The sequence below is a fragment of the Numida meleagris genome, chromosome 16, assembly GCF_002078875.1.
Source record: "Numida meleagris isolate 19003 breed g44 Domestic line chromosome 16, NumMel1.0, whole genome shotgun sequence".
Classification (NCBI taxonomy): Eukaryota; Metazoa; Chordata; class Aves; order Galliformes; family Numididae; genus Numida; species Numida meleagris.
In genome coordinates, this window is record NC_034424.1 from 1,680,202 (window position 1) to 1,696,377 (window position 16,176).

General features: G+C 44.7%; 1 protein-coding gene across 1 annotated transcript; it reads left to right on the plus strand.

The window, feature by feature from the left end:
• Positions 1,835–13,674, plus strand: NELFB (negative elongation factor complex member B). The gene is made up of 13 exons (XM_021414168.1): positions 1,835–2,033; positions 2,218–2,381; positions 2,573–2,672; positions 3,439–3,669; positions 5,136–5,321; positions 7,139–7,251; positions 7,929–8,031; positions 8,989–9,084; positions 9,772–9,914; positions 10,886–10,992; positions 11,951–12,092; positions 12,877–12,985; positions 13,232–13,674. Exons 1-13 carry the CDS (start codon positions 1,932–1,934, stop codon positions 13,367–13,369), a joined length of 1,734 nt encoding a protein of 577 aa, XP_021269843.1. The 5' UTR covers positions 1,835–1,931; the 3' UTR covers positions 13,370–13,674.

The following is a 16,176-nucleotide window of genomic DNA, read 5'->3' on the forward strand; positions in this document are numbered from 1 at the left end:
TGGGAGGCTCTAAATCACAGACGTGTTGCTTCAGTTGTTCTGCTAACTGCTGGGTGATTGCTGAAGGGGTTTCTGTGATGACTTGGACTTGAATTTGAACTTCTTTGAACTACAGATGTGCAAATATTCCTAGGCAGACACAAGGGAAAGTACTGCAACATACTTCTGTGCCCCATGGCCGGATAAGTTGCCTGAGGTACAAGGTGTCTGTGTAAAATCTCATAAAAATCTCAGAGTAACCCAGCCAGAGATTCCAGCCAGGCAGGAAAGAGAACAACCCTGGTGTGTGGCTGCAGATCTTGCAGATCTCATGGAGTGCAAAAGTGGGATTATTTTTCCACTCTGTAGCAACTGTCCAGAAAGTTCAGGCCTGAGGAGGCCAAATGATGGTCGTGGAAGGGCCCCTTCCCCCTGTTGTCCATTGTAAATCTCCCGAAACACAGCCAAAAGACAAGTGTTTGGAGAGGAGACATTGATTTATTCTGTGCAAGGCACAGGGTGGGATATTCCCACAAATGTGGTGTACTGAGTCTGTACACTGGCTTTTGTTTATTGTCCAGAAAGTTTTCATGACACACCTATCTAATACATAATGATAGGACAAGTGGGAATGGCCTCAAATTGCACCGGGGAGGTTCAGGTTGGATATTAGGAAGAATTTCTTCTCAGAAAGAGTAGTCAGGCAATGGAACAGGCTGCCCAGGCAGGTGGTGGAGTCACCATCCCTGGAGGTGTTCAAGAAAAGAGTAGCTATAGTACTTAGGGACGTGGTTTAGTGGGCAGTATTGGTGGTGGGTGGATGGCTGGACTAGATGATCTTAGAGGTATTTTCCAACCTTTATGATTCTATGATAATCATAGAATTGTTTGAGTTGGAAGGGACACTTAAAGGCAATCTAGTCCAACTCCCCTCCAGGGAACAGGGACACACACAGCTCCCTCAGGTTGTCATCAGAAAGTACCAGTCCATATCAAGGTGCTCAGAGCCCCGTCCAGCCTGACTGTGAGTGTCTGCAGGGACGGGGCATCACCACCTCTCTGGGCAACCTGTGCCAGTGCCTCACCACCCTTACTGTAAAAAACTTCTTCCTTATATCCAAACTAAATCTCCCCTCTTTTGGTTTGAAACCATCTCCCCTTGTGCTATCATAGCAGACCCTGCTAAAGAGTCTGTCTCCTTCCTTCTTACACCCCTTTAGACACTGACAGGCCGCTCTCAGCTCTCCTCGCAGCCTTCTTTTTTCCAGGCTGCACAGCCCCAGCTCTCAGCCTGTCCTCTTAGGGAGGTGTTCCATCCCCTGGAACAGTTTTGTGTCCCTCCTCTGGACGCCCTCCAACAGGTCTGTGTCTCTCATAACCACACCTACCTATTGCATATGCATACCATTATGTATGTACAAAGTTATGTGACATATCTGAATCTTCTGAGCTCATGTGGGGGCCTTTAGTGGTCTTTGGTGGTGGTTTGGGGAGGTGTCCCACTCTTTGATTACCCATGTTTGGGTACAAGGACGCCTCGTCCCATCTTGGATTCGTATGTCATCTGGATGGCTGTCCTTGTTCCTTATTTATGGCACCTGGATCTTGAAGAGAAGCTCCATCACGGGAAGGTTGTTTTTCTGAGATAAGCAGGACATATGGAACTTAAAGCAGAGCTTCAGCCTTGAGAAAAATAGCTCAGCCAGACAAAAATGTTAAATAATCGGCTTTTGAGACATCACCCTCTGTGATGTCGGCCGCATTTCCCGATCTCATTCCCTCCTTCGCGGGATCAGCCGCTTGGTCGCAGCGAGCCGGAACGTTTGTGCGGCGGAGCGGGTTCCGGGCGGACGGAACAAGCGTGGGACCGGGCCGCGCTGGGGGACCGGGAGAGGGCGGACCGCGGCGGGAGCACCGCGGCGGGAGCGGGCCCGGCGGGGCGGCCGGCTGCCATGTACGCGGGGCTGCAGGAGCTGGGGGTGGCCAATGGCGAGGACCTCAAGGAGACGCTGACCAACTGCACGGAGCCGCTGAAGGCCATCGAGCAGTTCCAGGTGGGGCGGGTCGCCATGGAGACGGCGGGGCGAGAATGCCCCGGGTTGGCGTCTGTGCTTTGTTTTGGGGCGAGAAGGCCCCGGGTAGCATCTGTGCTTTGCTTTGTGCTTTTTTGTCCTTTTTGAAAAATTATTTCATTTAGCAGCCCTTGCTGACTGCCCCGTCCCCTGTTTGTTTTGGCAGACGGAAAATGGGGTCCTGCTGCCCTCGCTGCAGTCGGCCCTGCCCTTCCTGGACCTGCACGGCACCCCCCGGCTGGAGTTCCACCAGTCAGTGTTCGACGAGCTGAGGGAGAAGCTGCTGGAGCGTGTCTCGGCCATCGCCTTGGAAGGGAAGGTGGAGGAAAGGTCTGTCTGTAGGCTTGTTGGTTGTTCGGGGTGAGCGGGGGATTTAGTGCAGACGTTATCTGCAGCGGGCAAGTGGCTTGTGAAAAAGAGTTGGGTCTTCTGGGGGCTCAAGTTGCCGTGTTTGAGATGAGCTGCTGTGGTCCTTTGCAGTTAAATGGTAGTTAGAGTCTCTTGGTCTTATGTGTTTTCAGGTACAAGAAACTGGAAGATCTCCTGGAGAAAAGCTTTTCCTTGGTCAAGATGCCTTCCATACAGCCTGTGGTAATGTGTGTCATGAAGCACTTGCCCAAGGTAAAACTGCTGCTTAGGCTGGCCTGCTCTGTTACATCTCTGTTGTACGACTTCAGTGTCTGTGCTGCTGGCTGGGCTCCTGGCTCCAGCTGCAGATGCTCTGCACGCATCAGTGCAACTGACCAAATATTTTCTGGATTCTTGTGTCTGGTTAACAGTTCAGTACGCTTAATTTAAAAAGCATTTTGCTTTTTCAAAATCAGATGAGGCAGTTTCTTTATCTTATTTAATACACGTAGCTTCCTAAAAGTAGTCAAAATCTCTAGTAAGTGAATTTTTCTGTAGCTGATTTAAAAACCTATGACAAGTAGAAAATGAGTTTTGAAGAAGGCAATAAGAAGCACACAGGATAGAGATTCAGATTGGTGAAACAAAAATCTCAAGGAGCAGCCATATTAAAAGCAGTGTATTGTACTTAAGGTGATGGATTCAGAACTGTTCCTTTTATAAGCTGCAGAGTTCTGAATAATCCCAAATCTCAGTGTCATAGAGTTTAAGAAAATCTTTTTCCCCCTTTGAAAGGAGTAAGGAAAAACTTGATGTGTTATTTGCTTGTTTAAAAAGTTAAATTTCTTAGGATTGGCTGACTGCTGCTAGAATAGGGAAGGCAGAAGATGAGTCTGTGATACTTTATTTAATTGCACTGTTATGTAAATTGCCGTACTACCTGAGATTGTGATTTAGATGTCTTCTGCAGTCAGATACTTGCTGGAAAGTCAAGCAGGTGAGGTCCGCTACGTGGAGGTAACTGCTCTGTTGATCATAGGTGCCTGAGAAGAAGCTGAAGTTAGTAATGGCTGATAAGGATTTGTATAAAGCATGTGCAGTGGAGGTGAAGCGCCAGATTTGGCAGGATAACCAGGCTCTGTTTGGTGACGAGGTATCTCCACTGCTGAAGCAATATATCCTGGAGAAAGAAAATATTCTCTTCAGCAACGATATTTCTGTCCTGCACAACTTCTTCAGTCCATCTCCCAAAGCAAGACGTCAGGGAGAGGTAAGACAAGGAAATCTCTTACAGCGTGCTTCTGAACGTTGTTCATCAGCTTTCAGTCAGCCTCACTGGATTGTGGAGCGTTCATTGCACCCAGCCAACTTTGATACTGAAGCTGATTGCGTAGACAAAGTATTTGCAAGAAATACGGGCCATTTTGCCTTGATCAAAGCAGCAGGAATTATTTTAATAGTTACTCAATGCTGTGTAATTATTTATTAATGTTCGTAGCTGTCTGTGAAATTTTCATGTTTTCCTTATTGCTTATCCTGACAATATTCCTCAGCTGTTCTGAAGCCAGAGCATCTCTATCAAATCGGTTTGATTAGCTTAAATACCTTTTATTGTTTGGTGTGTTTGTTGTTTTTGTTGGTTTTTTTTTTTTTTTTTTAGCAGGATGGAGAGAGACCAGTTCCTTACTATTACTATTTTTTAAATGGAAAGGAGCATTGAAAGTTGTAGCTATGTTGGCATTCTGAAAAGTTACTTGTTAGGTGGAAGTACACCAGCTCAGGTGGCTGAGCTGATCTAATCCTGCTGCTGGGAGGGCAGGTGCTGCTCCTCCCGTTCTTGCCAGTCGCTCTGGTAATATCAGACCCTTTCATGAGCTGAGTCAGCTCATTAAATGCAAATAAAACCAATAAGTGGTTTTCCAAGACAGTGTGTTGAATCTGCTCAAAGATGAGGTCACCGGGACCAAACTGGGCTGGATTTCATAGGCAAGCTTGATGTGGGAGGGAAGAGCAGCGTAGGTGTTAGGAGTGGGTCTCTCCCCTTTTTGGCAGCAGCAAGCCATTAGATTGGCTCAGCTGTAATTGGTCACTTCACCTCAGGGGGCTTTAGCTCCAAAAGGGAAATACCAGAGTTTCTGTAAGGTCTTGCTACTGAGAATACTAAAGAATTGCAGTGATAAGGCAGTATAATGCTTTAATTTCAGAGCATAGTACACCTGTTACTTGGAGGATATGGTTTAGGTCTGTTTTGCTTTCAAAAGCCCACTTTTAGTGCAAGTGCTCTGGTGGAATTTCCTTCAGGTTTGCGCTGCAGACATCACCTTCATTGTCATGTCCTGTAACCTTAAAAAAGAAATACAAAAAGTCTTCCAAAGAAAAGTGAGCTACTTTCCATGCTTTAGTAACGGCAGATTACATTCTTTGATATTAGGTAATGTTTATTGCCTTTTTGATTTGGCTGAGTGCCTTAACTTTACAAATGCTTCAATTTTTTTTTTGCAGGAGAGCCATTTTTGAAATTCCTGGCTCTTTCAGTACGGCTGTGAAAAATGTGGTGAACATCTCTTGAAGAAGTGCTTTTAGGAATCCTAGTTTAAAATAGTTTCTTTTAAGGAACTCAGGTTCATGTGAATGTTTCAAAGCAGATAAATCATGTAGAAGAAGTAATTTGCGTTCTGTGTGTGAAGTCACAGTATCTCTTGGTAGTGAGTGCACGTTTTTCCACTTTGGATTTAGGTGGTTCAGAAGCTGACTCAGATGATTGGGAAGAATGTGAAGCTCTACGACATGGTGTTGCAGTTCCTGAGAACCTTATTCCTCCGGACAAGGAATGTGCATTACTGCACACTACGAGCAGAGCTCCTGATGTCACTGCATGACCTGGAAATCAGTGAAATCTGCACCGTTGACCCCTGTCATAAGGTATTAGTCACGTGGGACAGATGGGAGTATTTCTGGAGAGTATTCTGTTTTGTCCACTCCTGTGCATACCTGCTGCCCTGCAGGACTTCAGCCCAGAGGTGACTCCTCTCTGAGAAGAGAGTTCAGACCTTGAATCCAAAAGTCACCTTATAGTCCTTGGAACTTGAGGTGAAAACTTTGTCTTGGTTAACCAGCAGCTTGCTTTCATTTCATAACCCACAAATCAAATTTATGGGACGTGTGCACTGTTGGGGAAAAAAAAATCTAATCTGACTTATGTAGATGCTGCAAAGAAAAATCAAAAACATGAGCTAGCCCTGGGTTCTTATTTAAGCTTGCTTTCCATTGCGTTGTGCTGGTGTGACACACTCCATCTGTCAGTAAACTACATGTGTAACGTGGAATACTTTGTATCTTGAGTCATAAAAATGTTAAGCTATTAAAGTAATGGGGTGTGGTGGGCACAGTGTTAATGTCACATCAGGGTCTTGGTACTGGTCCTTTGCCTGTGCTCAGGATTGTTCTGATCTACAAGAAGGCTTTTTCTTCTAAGTAATGCTGCTAAGTTTTGTGTGTATTCTGCTTACAGAGCATATGTCCTAGAGTGACGACAAATATGACTGCGTGCTCTTTTATGTCTTCTGATCAAGAGTCTCAAAATGAGTGTATAGACAGGGGCTGAACAGAAAAAGAGTAATTGTTGTCAAGGTGCACATTGTTGTCAGTGTCCTCATTTTGCCACTGTATGATGCAGTGGCTGGTGAGAGGAAAGTAAGCCATGACGAAATATTTTGGAAAATTGAGCATGTTTTTCTTTCTTGGCATCCGAAATATTGAGGAAAGCTTAGGCTGTTTTCTTAAGGGGAAAAAAAACCCATCAAAGCCACAGTTTGAGATTAGATAAAACATTTCACTCAACTACCTTTCCATTTTGGTAAGAAAGCAGAAACTTCTCCACTTTTAATAATACCTTCTCAGAGGGTGGGAGTGGTAGAACATTGGCTAAAAAAATCTCATGTTATTGTTATTAAGTGATGTAGTTTCAGTGTGAGCCTTAACTGCCAAGGAATACCTGTCACTGAAGGGGAGAAAATGACAACAGTTTAACTTACATTGGAACTTCTGACTTCCTTCTGGGATGTTTATATATTCAACCTCCTTTGTATTTGTGATCAGCTTGTTACCATATCCAAGTCTATTAAGAGAATTTATTAACTCTTATTAACTATTATTGGGCCCCTCACTGCAAGAAAGACATTGAGGCCCTGGAGCATGTTCAGAGAAGGGCAATGAAGCTGGTGGGTCTGGAGCACAGGGCTGATGAGGAGCGGCTGAGGGAGCTGGGATTGTTCAGCCTGGAGGAGGCTCAGGGGAGACCTCATGGCTCTCTATAACTCCTGAAGGGAGGTTGTGGTGAGCTGGGGGTCGGCCTCTTCTCTCTTGTAACTAGTGACAGGACGAGGGGGAATGGCTTCAAGTTGCACCAGGGGAGATTTAGGCTGGACATTAGGAAATACTACTTTTCTGAAAGAGTGGTCAGGCGCTGGAACGGGCTGCCCAGGGAGGTGGTGGAGTCACCATCCCTGGAGGTGTTCAAGAAACGTTTAGATGTTGTGTTGAGAGACATGGTTTAGTGGGGTTATATTGGTGGTAGGTGAATGGCTGGGCTGGATGATCTTGTAGGTCTTTTCCAACCTTGCTGATTCTATGATTCTAACTCCTGAGGTTTGGAGGTCATTCCAAGCCTGTTTTCCTTGATAGCGTGTATTTTATTGCCAGTCTGTCATTGTCATCAAGCTTTCTCCTTTGCTGAGTAGTTCACGTGGTGCCTTGATGCCTGCATTCGAGAGAAGTTTGTGGACAACAAGAGAGCTCGGGAACTGCAAGGCTTTCTGGATGGAGTGAAGAAAGGACAAGAGCAAGTTTTGGGGTAAGCTGCTTAGGCTCTTTATTGAGAGAATGGAAATTGGGTTCCAGTTGTCACAATATCTGACGTACTTCAGGTGTTAATTCTTCCCTAAAACAAGCCAGCAGCTAGTAGTTCTACATGGTCAAGTGCAGTAAATTCAGCAACGTTCTTGCACTAGGGCATATTCAGGCACCTTCTGGTTAAATCCTTGGTAATGTTTCAGTTACCTTGAGTAATTGTTGCAGGTTTCCTGTGGCCTGTAACTGTCCGTGTGAGCTCTCCCGTTCCATTTCAGTGCAAAAGACCTTTGGTAATTGTTTTCTTTGACTTGAAAGAGCAGGTTGTCTGAAATAACATTAATGATGTTTTTACAAAGGCAGGAGAAGGTTCGTGGGATGAAGACCTATAGGTAACAAAAGCCAGAAATTTGATTTTTTTGTTATAATAGGAAAGGGATTGTTGCAGTAATTGCCCTTTCTCACAGCAGTTTCTGGGTTTTGTGTTGATTTACTGCATGTACTACTTTGACATTACATCTAATAGTTGACAGGATTACAGGATTGCAACAGCAGGCTCTGTTCTGTGTTCTACGAGATGCATCTTCTTAAGAAACTAGTGTCCTACAGCTGGGTGTGACACTAGTCTGCTGCGTTGATTGTTAGGTGTGACATGTATTTGACTTTTGCCTCTTCTCTCAGGGACTTATCGATGATCTTGTGTGATCCCTTTGCCATTAACACCTTAGCCCTGAGTACCATAAGGCACCTGCAGGACTTAGTTGGGCAGGACACCTTACCCAGGGTGAGTGTTGCAGCAAGTGTACCTAGCATGAACCTAGTCTTGATTGAATAGTATTCATCAGCAAAGGGCTGCCAATATAGAAGAAGTAGGATTAAGTTTTCAAATGCATTTGTAAGTTGAAATGTAGTACCAACTTCCTGTTTGCAGTAAATACCTTAGAAACCTGCAGGAGCACTATTTGGAGACAGGCATTTTGGAGCTCTCTGAATTGACCGTGAATTCTTTGTATGGCTCGTCTTTCCTGGCAGCTATATATGTCTGTGCATCCCTGCGTTGTCCTTCCACCAGAGTACTGAACAGCAGCAGCCTTTAATCCCTGCCATGGTAAATATGATGGCTCACTTTACACTGGTCTGCTCTGTTGGCTGCAGTACAGTACAGTTCCTGCAAGTAGTGTCTGCAGGAGGTACTTCAGTGGAAAGGGAAGGCGCCCTACAGACATCTGAACTGTGTGAGACATTTGCTGTCTTCATCTCTGAGTTGTTAGATTTCATTGTTGGATTAAATAACTTCTTCATGGCAGTTTAAAATAGAAGATTGTTTTGGTTTCAGGGCAGGATATAAAGGAAAAACTTGTTCTTACATACACTTCCTATTTCTTACTTCTGCTCAGATGATTTGATTCATCCTGTCACGTTATATTTCAGTATCCTAATTTGGTTGGACACCTTCAAAAACAGTGTCCTGCTCAGATTGTCTGTGTACTTCTTAGCACGTTATAGAATGCTACAAAGAACAACTCTAAGGCGTGTCTGTTCTTCTTGCAGCTATTTGATTCCCATTTTAAAAATCAGCTATCAATTAAATTTGAGGACTGAATGCCTCTAGCAGTCTTTGATACCACTGTTAGTCCAGGAGAGCTTTGAATATAAACCACTGCTTCCAAGTAAATACCTGTATGTGTAAATTGTGGAAGATCAAACTAGCTGTTTTTTCTCCCCCTCTTTAAAATTCGAGGAAAGCCCAGATCTGCTGCTGCTCCTTAGGATGCTGTCTTTAGGACAGGGGGCCTGGGACATGATCGACAGTCAAGTCTTCAAGGAGCCAAAAATGGTGAGCCTTCTTTAGATCTGTTTCTTATTTGATGTATGTTATGTGTCCCTGATTTAATCAAGTCAGCTTTCTGCATACCTTTCAACAAGAGCTTCCTTTGGAAAAGCATCTGGGTGGTCACCGAGCAGCAGCTCAGATGGGCGTGCTGCAAGCTTCCTTTGCCTGCTCTTCATTTACTTGAACATCTGACCCTTACTGTTTCTAAGTTGAACTGTTACTCTCTTAAATTCTTTAGCCTGCTGTTCTGTGAATCTGATGCAGCATTGTTTTCTGTGGAGAGAAGATGTGCATAAATACTTTCTCCTGCTACTCTAGTTAGCCATTGATCTCTGTCAGTTTAGGGAATAAAGAGAATGATTTGTAATTGCTGTTAAAAGTGATGGTACCATCCTTAACATGCGGAGCTTGCAGATCAGAAAACATCTCTTGGAAGAAGTGTTACGTCATTGTCCAAAGAAAGCATTTGAGCAGGAGTGGGTGAAATAGTTTTCCTCATTACCACTGGATCACGTGGAAGTTGCAACAAGTTTGAAAGGAACTGGATGTCCAAAAGCTTGTTTTCCTAAGTGTAGGGTGGAGCTAGTGATACTGCCTTGGTATTTGTTACGGTGCCGTGGAGTTATTAGATGGTGTGAACTGATTGATGAAAGCATTCTCCTTTTTCCTCTCTCCTTCCATCCCTCTAAGGAAGCTGAGTTGATCACGAAGTTCTTGCCTATGCTGATGTCTTTTGTGGTGGATGACCACACATTCAATGTAGATCAGAAACTGCCCTCGGAGGAAAAGGGGCCGGTTCCCTACCCCAGCACCATTCCTGAGGCTTTCACCAAGTACGTATTCTGTGTTCCCAGCTTCTTTTTACATGCTGGTCTTGTTACTAAAGCAAAATCTCAAGAAGCCAATCAACACTGACAGAAGAAAATACTGTATGTGGTAAAGACTTTTTTGGGAGTAAGATTTAGTCCTGGTTAATCGAACCTACACTTTACTTTTAGCGAAATGGGTTTCCACTATGATTCCTCAAATGAAATGTATCTACATAAAATATGTTTCTTGCTTTGAACAATTTTACAGCAGGGTGAATATGAAAGTACTTGTCATTACTGTTTTCAAATAACGCTGACTGTGTAACTCTCCACGCAGTGAATGAATAATGCTGGAGGTGATGCCATTTCATCTGGGTGCAGCTGGATAGGTGCCCATGGGTACTGTCTGGAGAGTGCTATTGTAAATCTTGTTGTACATCTTTGTCATGCAGACGCTCTCTGTTGATAACTTATCACTCCAGGGGCTTCAAAGAGATAATTAAAAATCCTCTTTGTGCTCTCTTATTCAGATCTTGTGCTAATTTCCAGCACAATTCTTATCTGTATGCCAGGATCTGGAGTACTGAATCCCACTGGTTGGACTTATGTTTGCTCTGTGACAGTGCTGAAGTCTGACCTTTAGGATTCCATAAAACAAATCACTGCTGTGCTTTCATCGTTTTAAATTACTTGAGCTTCTTTTAAAACCCTTTTAAAATTATCACTTTTATCATTAATACCGTTTAAAATGTTCTCAACCAGATCCAATTGTATAATTGTGACATAATGCAGTGTTTGCTGAATGGTAAAATCCTCCTTGGCTGTGGCAGTGGATTTAGTGATGCTCATCAGCTGAGTAGCTGCTTTCCTGTGGGTTTGAGGTTAACCGTTGCTGTCACTGCTCGATTCCTATCCAGCGCTGTTTTAAACTCTTTAAAGAAAAAAGGAAGTGATTTATTTTTATTGATTAAGAAGCTTTGCTTCTTTTGTAACAGGTTCTTGCAGGAGAACAGAATAGCTTGTGAGATTGGGCTATACTATGTCCTTCACATAACTAAACAGAGGAACAAGAATGCTTTCCTCAGGCTCCTGCCAGCACTAGGTGAGTTTTTGTCTTGTCTTCTGTTCTGCAGCTGTTTCCCTTGTCTTGGAGACCCAGGGGTCAAGTTACAACCTGGAATGAAGCTGATTTCAGAGACAAAGACATACATTCTGCTTTTGCCTCCTCTGGTGACTTAACTGTAAAGCCCTGCAGAATTACGTGTTTGTTTTTTGTCTGCAATTAGGATGTTTCTTCTGCTGATCCAAGAACTTAGGGGTAGTGACTGAAGGTCAGCAGTTCCTTACATCAAAGGCTGTATTAACAATGGGATTAGCAGAGAGCTTTAAGGAATGAAGCTGAAAGATAAAAACTTAGGTGGCTTAATTCTGCAGCTCCTCACAGCAATCGCATGTGGCCAGAAATTTTTGAGACTTGGGTTTGTGTGGTGAAAAAACCTGGAACAAAACAGGACCAAACACAGCCCTAAATTCCTCTCTGAGGTTACCTTCTTAACTGACTTCTCCGGGTTAAGTTGCGTGGAAGTTCTGCAGCACGCTTAGGAACTGCTGCTCCCAGCAATGGGGTGCATTCCCCACTCCCTCTGTTGCCCCAGCACTGTTCTTTGGACCCTTTGCTTAATGGTCAGCCCATTTACACGGGTGACTTTTTCACTGGTCAGCAGTTTGCATCTGTTCACTACGGGGTCTGAGGATGCAAGGAGGTGGATGTGGCCGTGAGCAGAGAGCTGTGGAGAAGTGAAGCAGGGAACCCTGTGATTCTGGCAGCAGCAGCAAGCTGCTCTGTGTGACTTCAGTCTTGATGGAGACATGGGTTTTCTTTGTATTTTTCTCAGCTCTCTGCTCCTAAGGTGGAAGGTCACAGCCACCTGCCTGGGCTACCTGTTGTAAAAGCCAGTAAGGAAAAGTTTTCACAGAGTTTTTGGCAGGAACCTCTGCTGTGTAATCTGGGTTTGGCACATACTTGCAAGTCTCAGTCTCTCTCTTCTTATGTTGTGTAGTCGAGACATTCAGCGACTTGGCCTTCAGTGATATCTTTCTGCATCTGCTCACTGGTAACCTCACACTGCTGGGTGATGAATTTGCAGTTGAAGAGTTCTGCACCAGTCTCTTTGATGGCTTCTTTCTCACTGCGTGCTCAAGGTAAATCTGATTTTCCTTGGAGGAAGTGAGTTTGTAAGATAATTGAGAGAGGCTGTACTTCTTTGAACTATTGTTTAATGTTTCAGCAAATTCTTCACACACAATTGAAATCGTTAACCTCATGCTCTTTTTCTTTTAGGAAAGGTATATATTGTGATAAGGTTTTTAACTGCAGAATTGTTAAGTGTTACTTAACAATTAGTGTTGATTACCTGAACCATATTTGTTATTCTCGAGTTGGAGTTGCAAAAGATAATATCCTTCATGCTTTGCAGTGGCTGTGAATATGAGGCACTAACTGCAGCTCTTTGCTGTAACAGCTGCACACAGAAAACCTGTTTGTTAATTCTGTTAAGCCAGTGTGGTTTAGCTGGTGGCTGTCAAACCAGATCTAACCTCTGGGAGGCTTCCCCAGAAGCAGCTTCCTTCCTTCATGTACAGTGAGGGCAAAACATTCTCCTGGATGTGCATATGGCTCCTCCAGCAAAGCTGAGAAGGAAATTGCTGCCACATGCTGCAGCCTCTGCTTAAAATCCACCCCGCCTTCCCCGTGGTTGCTACAGTTAGCCCACCCCTGTTGAATTAGTTACATGAATTAGATGGAGATTGAAGGCAGGGTTAGTGCTTTGTAGCATGCAAGCAATTCCTAGGTTTTTCGGGAGATTCCAGCAAAGCTGTCAGTCCATGGTTGTGTTAGATATTCTTCTGATAACGTTGCTGTAGCTTTCTCATTTTCTAGACTGCGTTTGTGTATAACAGTCTGCTTTAAACTTGCTTTTTTCAGAAAGGAGAATGTACATAGACATGTACTAAGACTGCTGCTTCATCTGCATCACAAAGTGGCGCCTGCCAAATTAGAGTCTCTGCAGAAGGCTTTGGAACCCACCAAACAGGTAATGAGAAATGGAAAATTAATTGCAAATGAAAGCGGCTGCCTTTCCCAGACCTTGCTTAATGGAATGTGTGCTTTGTTCAGGTAGCAGCCTTCTAAGTTGTCTTAATTACCTTGTAACTTCCTCTTTCTGCATTGGTTTGTGTTAAAACATTGAGGATAACTGCATGTTTAGTGCTGTAGCTAGTAGCGGCAGGAATGAAGCTTGACTCTTCTGTTTTTCCTCTCCCTAAATCTCTTTCTGCAGAGCGGGGAGGCTGTGAAGGAGCTTCATAACCAGCTCACTGAGAAACTGGAGCTTCGCAAGCCTAGTCCTGCCGAAGTGACCGAGACTCCCTCCATGGAACTGCCCTTGCCCACTGTGCCCACACCAGCCTCACGCTGAGCTGTGTTTGTATTGTGAGAGTGAGACAGCAAAACAAGCCTAGAGCTCAGCAGCCCGAAGCGCTGTACTGCCTTGTCAAGTGTCTCTGCCTGCAGGGTGGAAACAAACAAAAAATAGCCACTGAAAAAGCTCTTTCGGGAAACACTGCAGTTTACCCAACTGTCTCTTGCTGGTTAGAAAACTCTGTGTGCAGTGCATTTCAGAGGTTTACTTTTCTTAAAGATAGCTGAGTGTCTTCTTGTAGATCTACTAACAACTGACTGTACAATTTTTTTTTTTTTGAAAAAGAAAAGGCATATTTTTAAGCTTTGCATCTTGTATTCTTTAACTCTATTTCAAGAACTTATAAATGACTGTCTAGCATATGGTTGAGTGGATAGTGTGAGCTCCTGAAGGCTAACCCTAGCTTTTCCTGGCTCTTAGTGTGCTCCTCTGGGTTTTCAAAGGATATAGTCATCAAACAGAAATGCCAGAGGAGATGAGCTCCACTGATGTGATTTTCTGTTTGAGGTTCTAGCTATTTACTTCATGGTAAAACCTGCATTAGTGGGAGATGTCCACCTCTGTCACTAGACCAAGAAGCAATGATCTTATGAAGAAGGCCAGAAACTGAATCAGTCCCTTGCTTTCCTTTCTCCAAAGTAGTAGCTTGAAATGAATGTTAGAACTAGTGAAGTAAAACCCAAATGGCAGTGGGGTTTGGGGGTAGGCAGGGTGAAATTCTGACTGAAAGAATAGCCTGTTCTCCGTGGCTTATCTGTGTTGGCTGTCTGTACTGTTACAGTTAATTCCTGTTGTGCTTTTACTGCTGCTTCAGTGTAAATGTCAGGCAGAGTGTGCAGGAAGATGAATTTGGGAGAAGGATGAGTTGTGTGAGCTTGCAAGTGACTTTGCATTGGTTCCAGCAGATACAGTGTATCTGAAAAAAATCTTACCAGTCCTCTGTAAAAAGGAGGCTGCCTGCATGAGGGATTCTGAATCACAGACTAAGGCAGGTATGAACACACCTCTGAGGGTCTCTGTTCACCCTCCATCTCAGACTGGGGCGTACCTAGAAAAGGTTGCTCAAGAGCAGGACTTCGTATTTACCTTTAAGTTTCCTGAGGGTTCTGGTAGGCCATTTCTCCAGCCTGCTGAGGTCCTTCTCAACGGCAGCCATTCCCACCGTGTGGTATCATTTGTAAATTTGCTGAGGGTGTGTTATGTCTTTGGGTTGTGAATAGAAGCATTAAACAATATTAGCCTCATTACTGACCCCTGAGGAATGTTAGGAGTAACTGGCTGCCCGCTGGACTTTGTGCTGTTGATCACAACTCTCTGGGACTGGTGTCTTGCCAGTTTTCCATGCAGCTATCTGATCCATAGCAAAATGATTTGGCTATATGTGTTCTTCAGACAGTTATGTCCAAAACCATCTAAAGTCAAGCTAAACTACTGCTCTCCCCTTGTCTGCCAAGCCAGTCTCTTCTTAGATCAATCAGAGTTGTCAGGCACAATTAACCCTTGGAATTTGCCCACCCCCCCTGCTTGTGCTGTTACTTTCTTGTCCTTTTATTCTTCCAGCACTGATATTTTTTTCCTGGGACTCAAGCACTCCCAGTGCCAAGCCGTATTCATGAGACTTTTCCATTTCCTGGAGCTGTATCAAAAAAAAGATGCTAGTTGAGCAAAGATGGAAATCCCTCCCAGAAGCTGCTGCCTCCCTCTTTGTGTAGTTTTCTTCCTGCTGAGATCTCAAGTGCTGCGTGAGGAAAGCAGGTACTCCTCATTGCCTCAGTGCCTCGTTTTCCATTTGTGCAGGGATTGTCTGTGCCTTTTGGAAAAACTGGGAGGGCAGCTTAGGTCTGTGTGTGAGAAAAGGTGCTGCCCTCTCATCCGTGCTGCCTTTGTGCACCTTGTCCCCGGGGTCAGCGCTGCCTTTGGCGGAGCCTCGGCAGTTGTTGGCTGGCAGACTCCTGACGCTGAGCTTGCTGGAAGCAGGAGCTGGTTATAACAGTCAATCTTCTCTTGTGAATCTTGGGTTTTAAGCCATTTAAACTGACATGTAACTTGCACAGAGCAACATCCCACACTGCTCGTAAACCTTTCGCAATTAACCCAGTCCAGCCTGTGTTGTGCTCAGCCCCGCGGGGACGCAGGTTTGTGTAGGGTTCTGTGTCACTGAAGGCTTCCCACATCCCACAGGCTGGCTTGCTACTCTCTTGCAGCATGAACTCCTCTTAATTCGGGCTGACTGTGCAATTTACAGTTTGGTAGAAAGAGCTCTTGTGTTTTAGCCTGTTTCAACAATGCTGGGGATTTTTTTTTCCCAGCTTTTAAGATCTACAGAGATGGCACAAAGAAACAGAGTGCTGGAGCACATACTGGTGGTTACCTGTGCTGGATGTCACTTCAGCTGGGGAGGGGAGATCTGTGGGCAGGGGAGAATGGGAACGGCTGCAGCTCCGCGCTCTCCTGACTTGCAGAAAGATGCGATGTCGGCAGAAACAGAGTTCTCAGAAAATGCTTTTTTTTAGAAGTGACCATCTTAGTCCGTTGGCATTCGTTGAGATGAGAACGGTTTGACTGCAGAAATCAGGCTGATGCTTTTTGTGTCGGACGTCGTTTTTTCCTCTGTGCCTTTTCGTAGTGCCCCCACACGCGGCCCTTCGTTAAATGACAGTGAGGTGCAGTGCAGATCTCGAGCTGCACGCGGTGCTGTGGCTGCACACTGGAGCATAGCACAGCGCTGCCTGCCCTGCCTCCAATCCCTTCCAGCTGGCGCAGAGCAGGGAGCTGGGAGCAGGGAGCTGGGAGCAGGGAGCTGG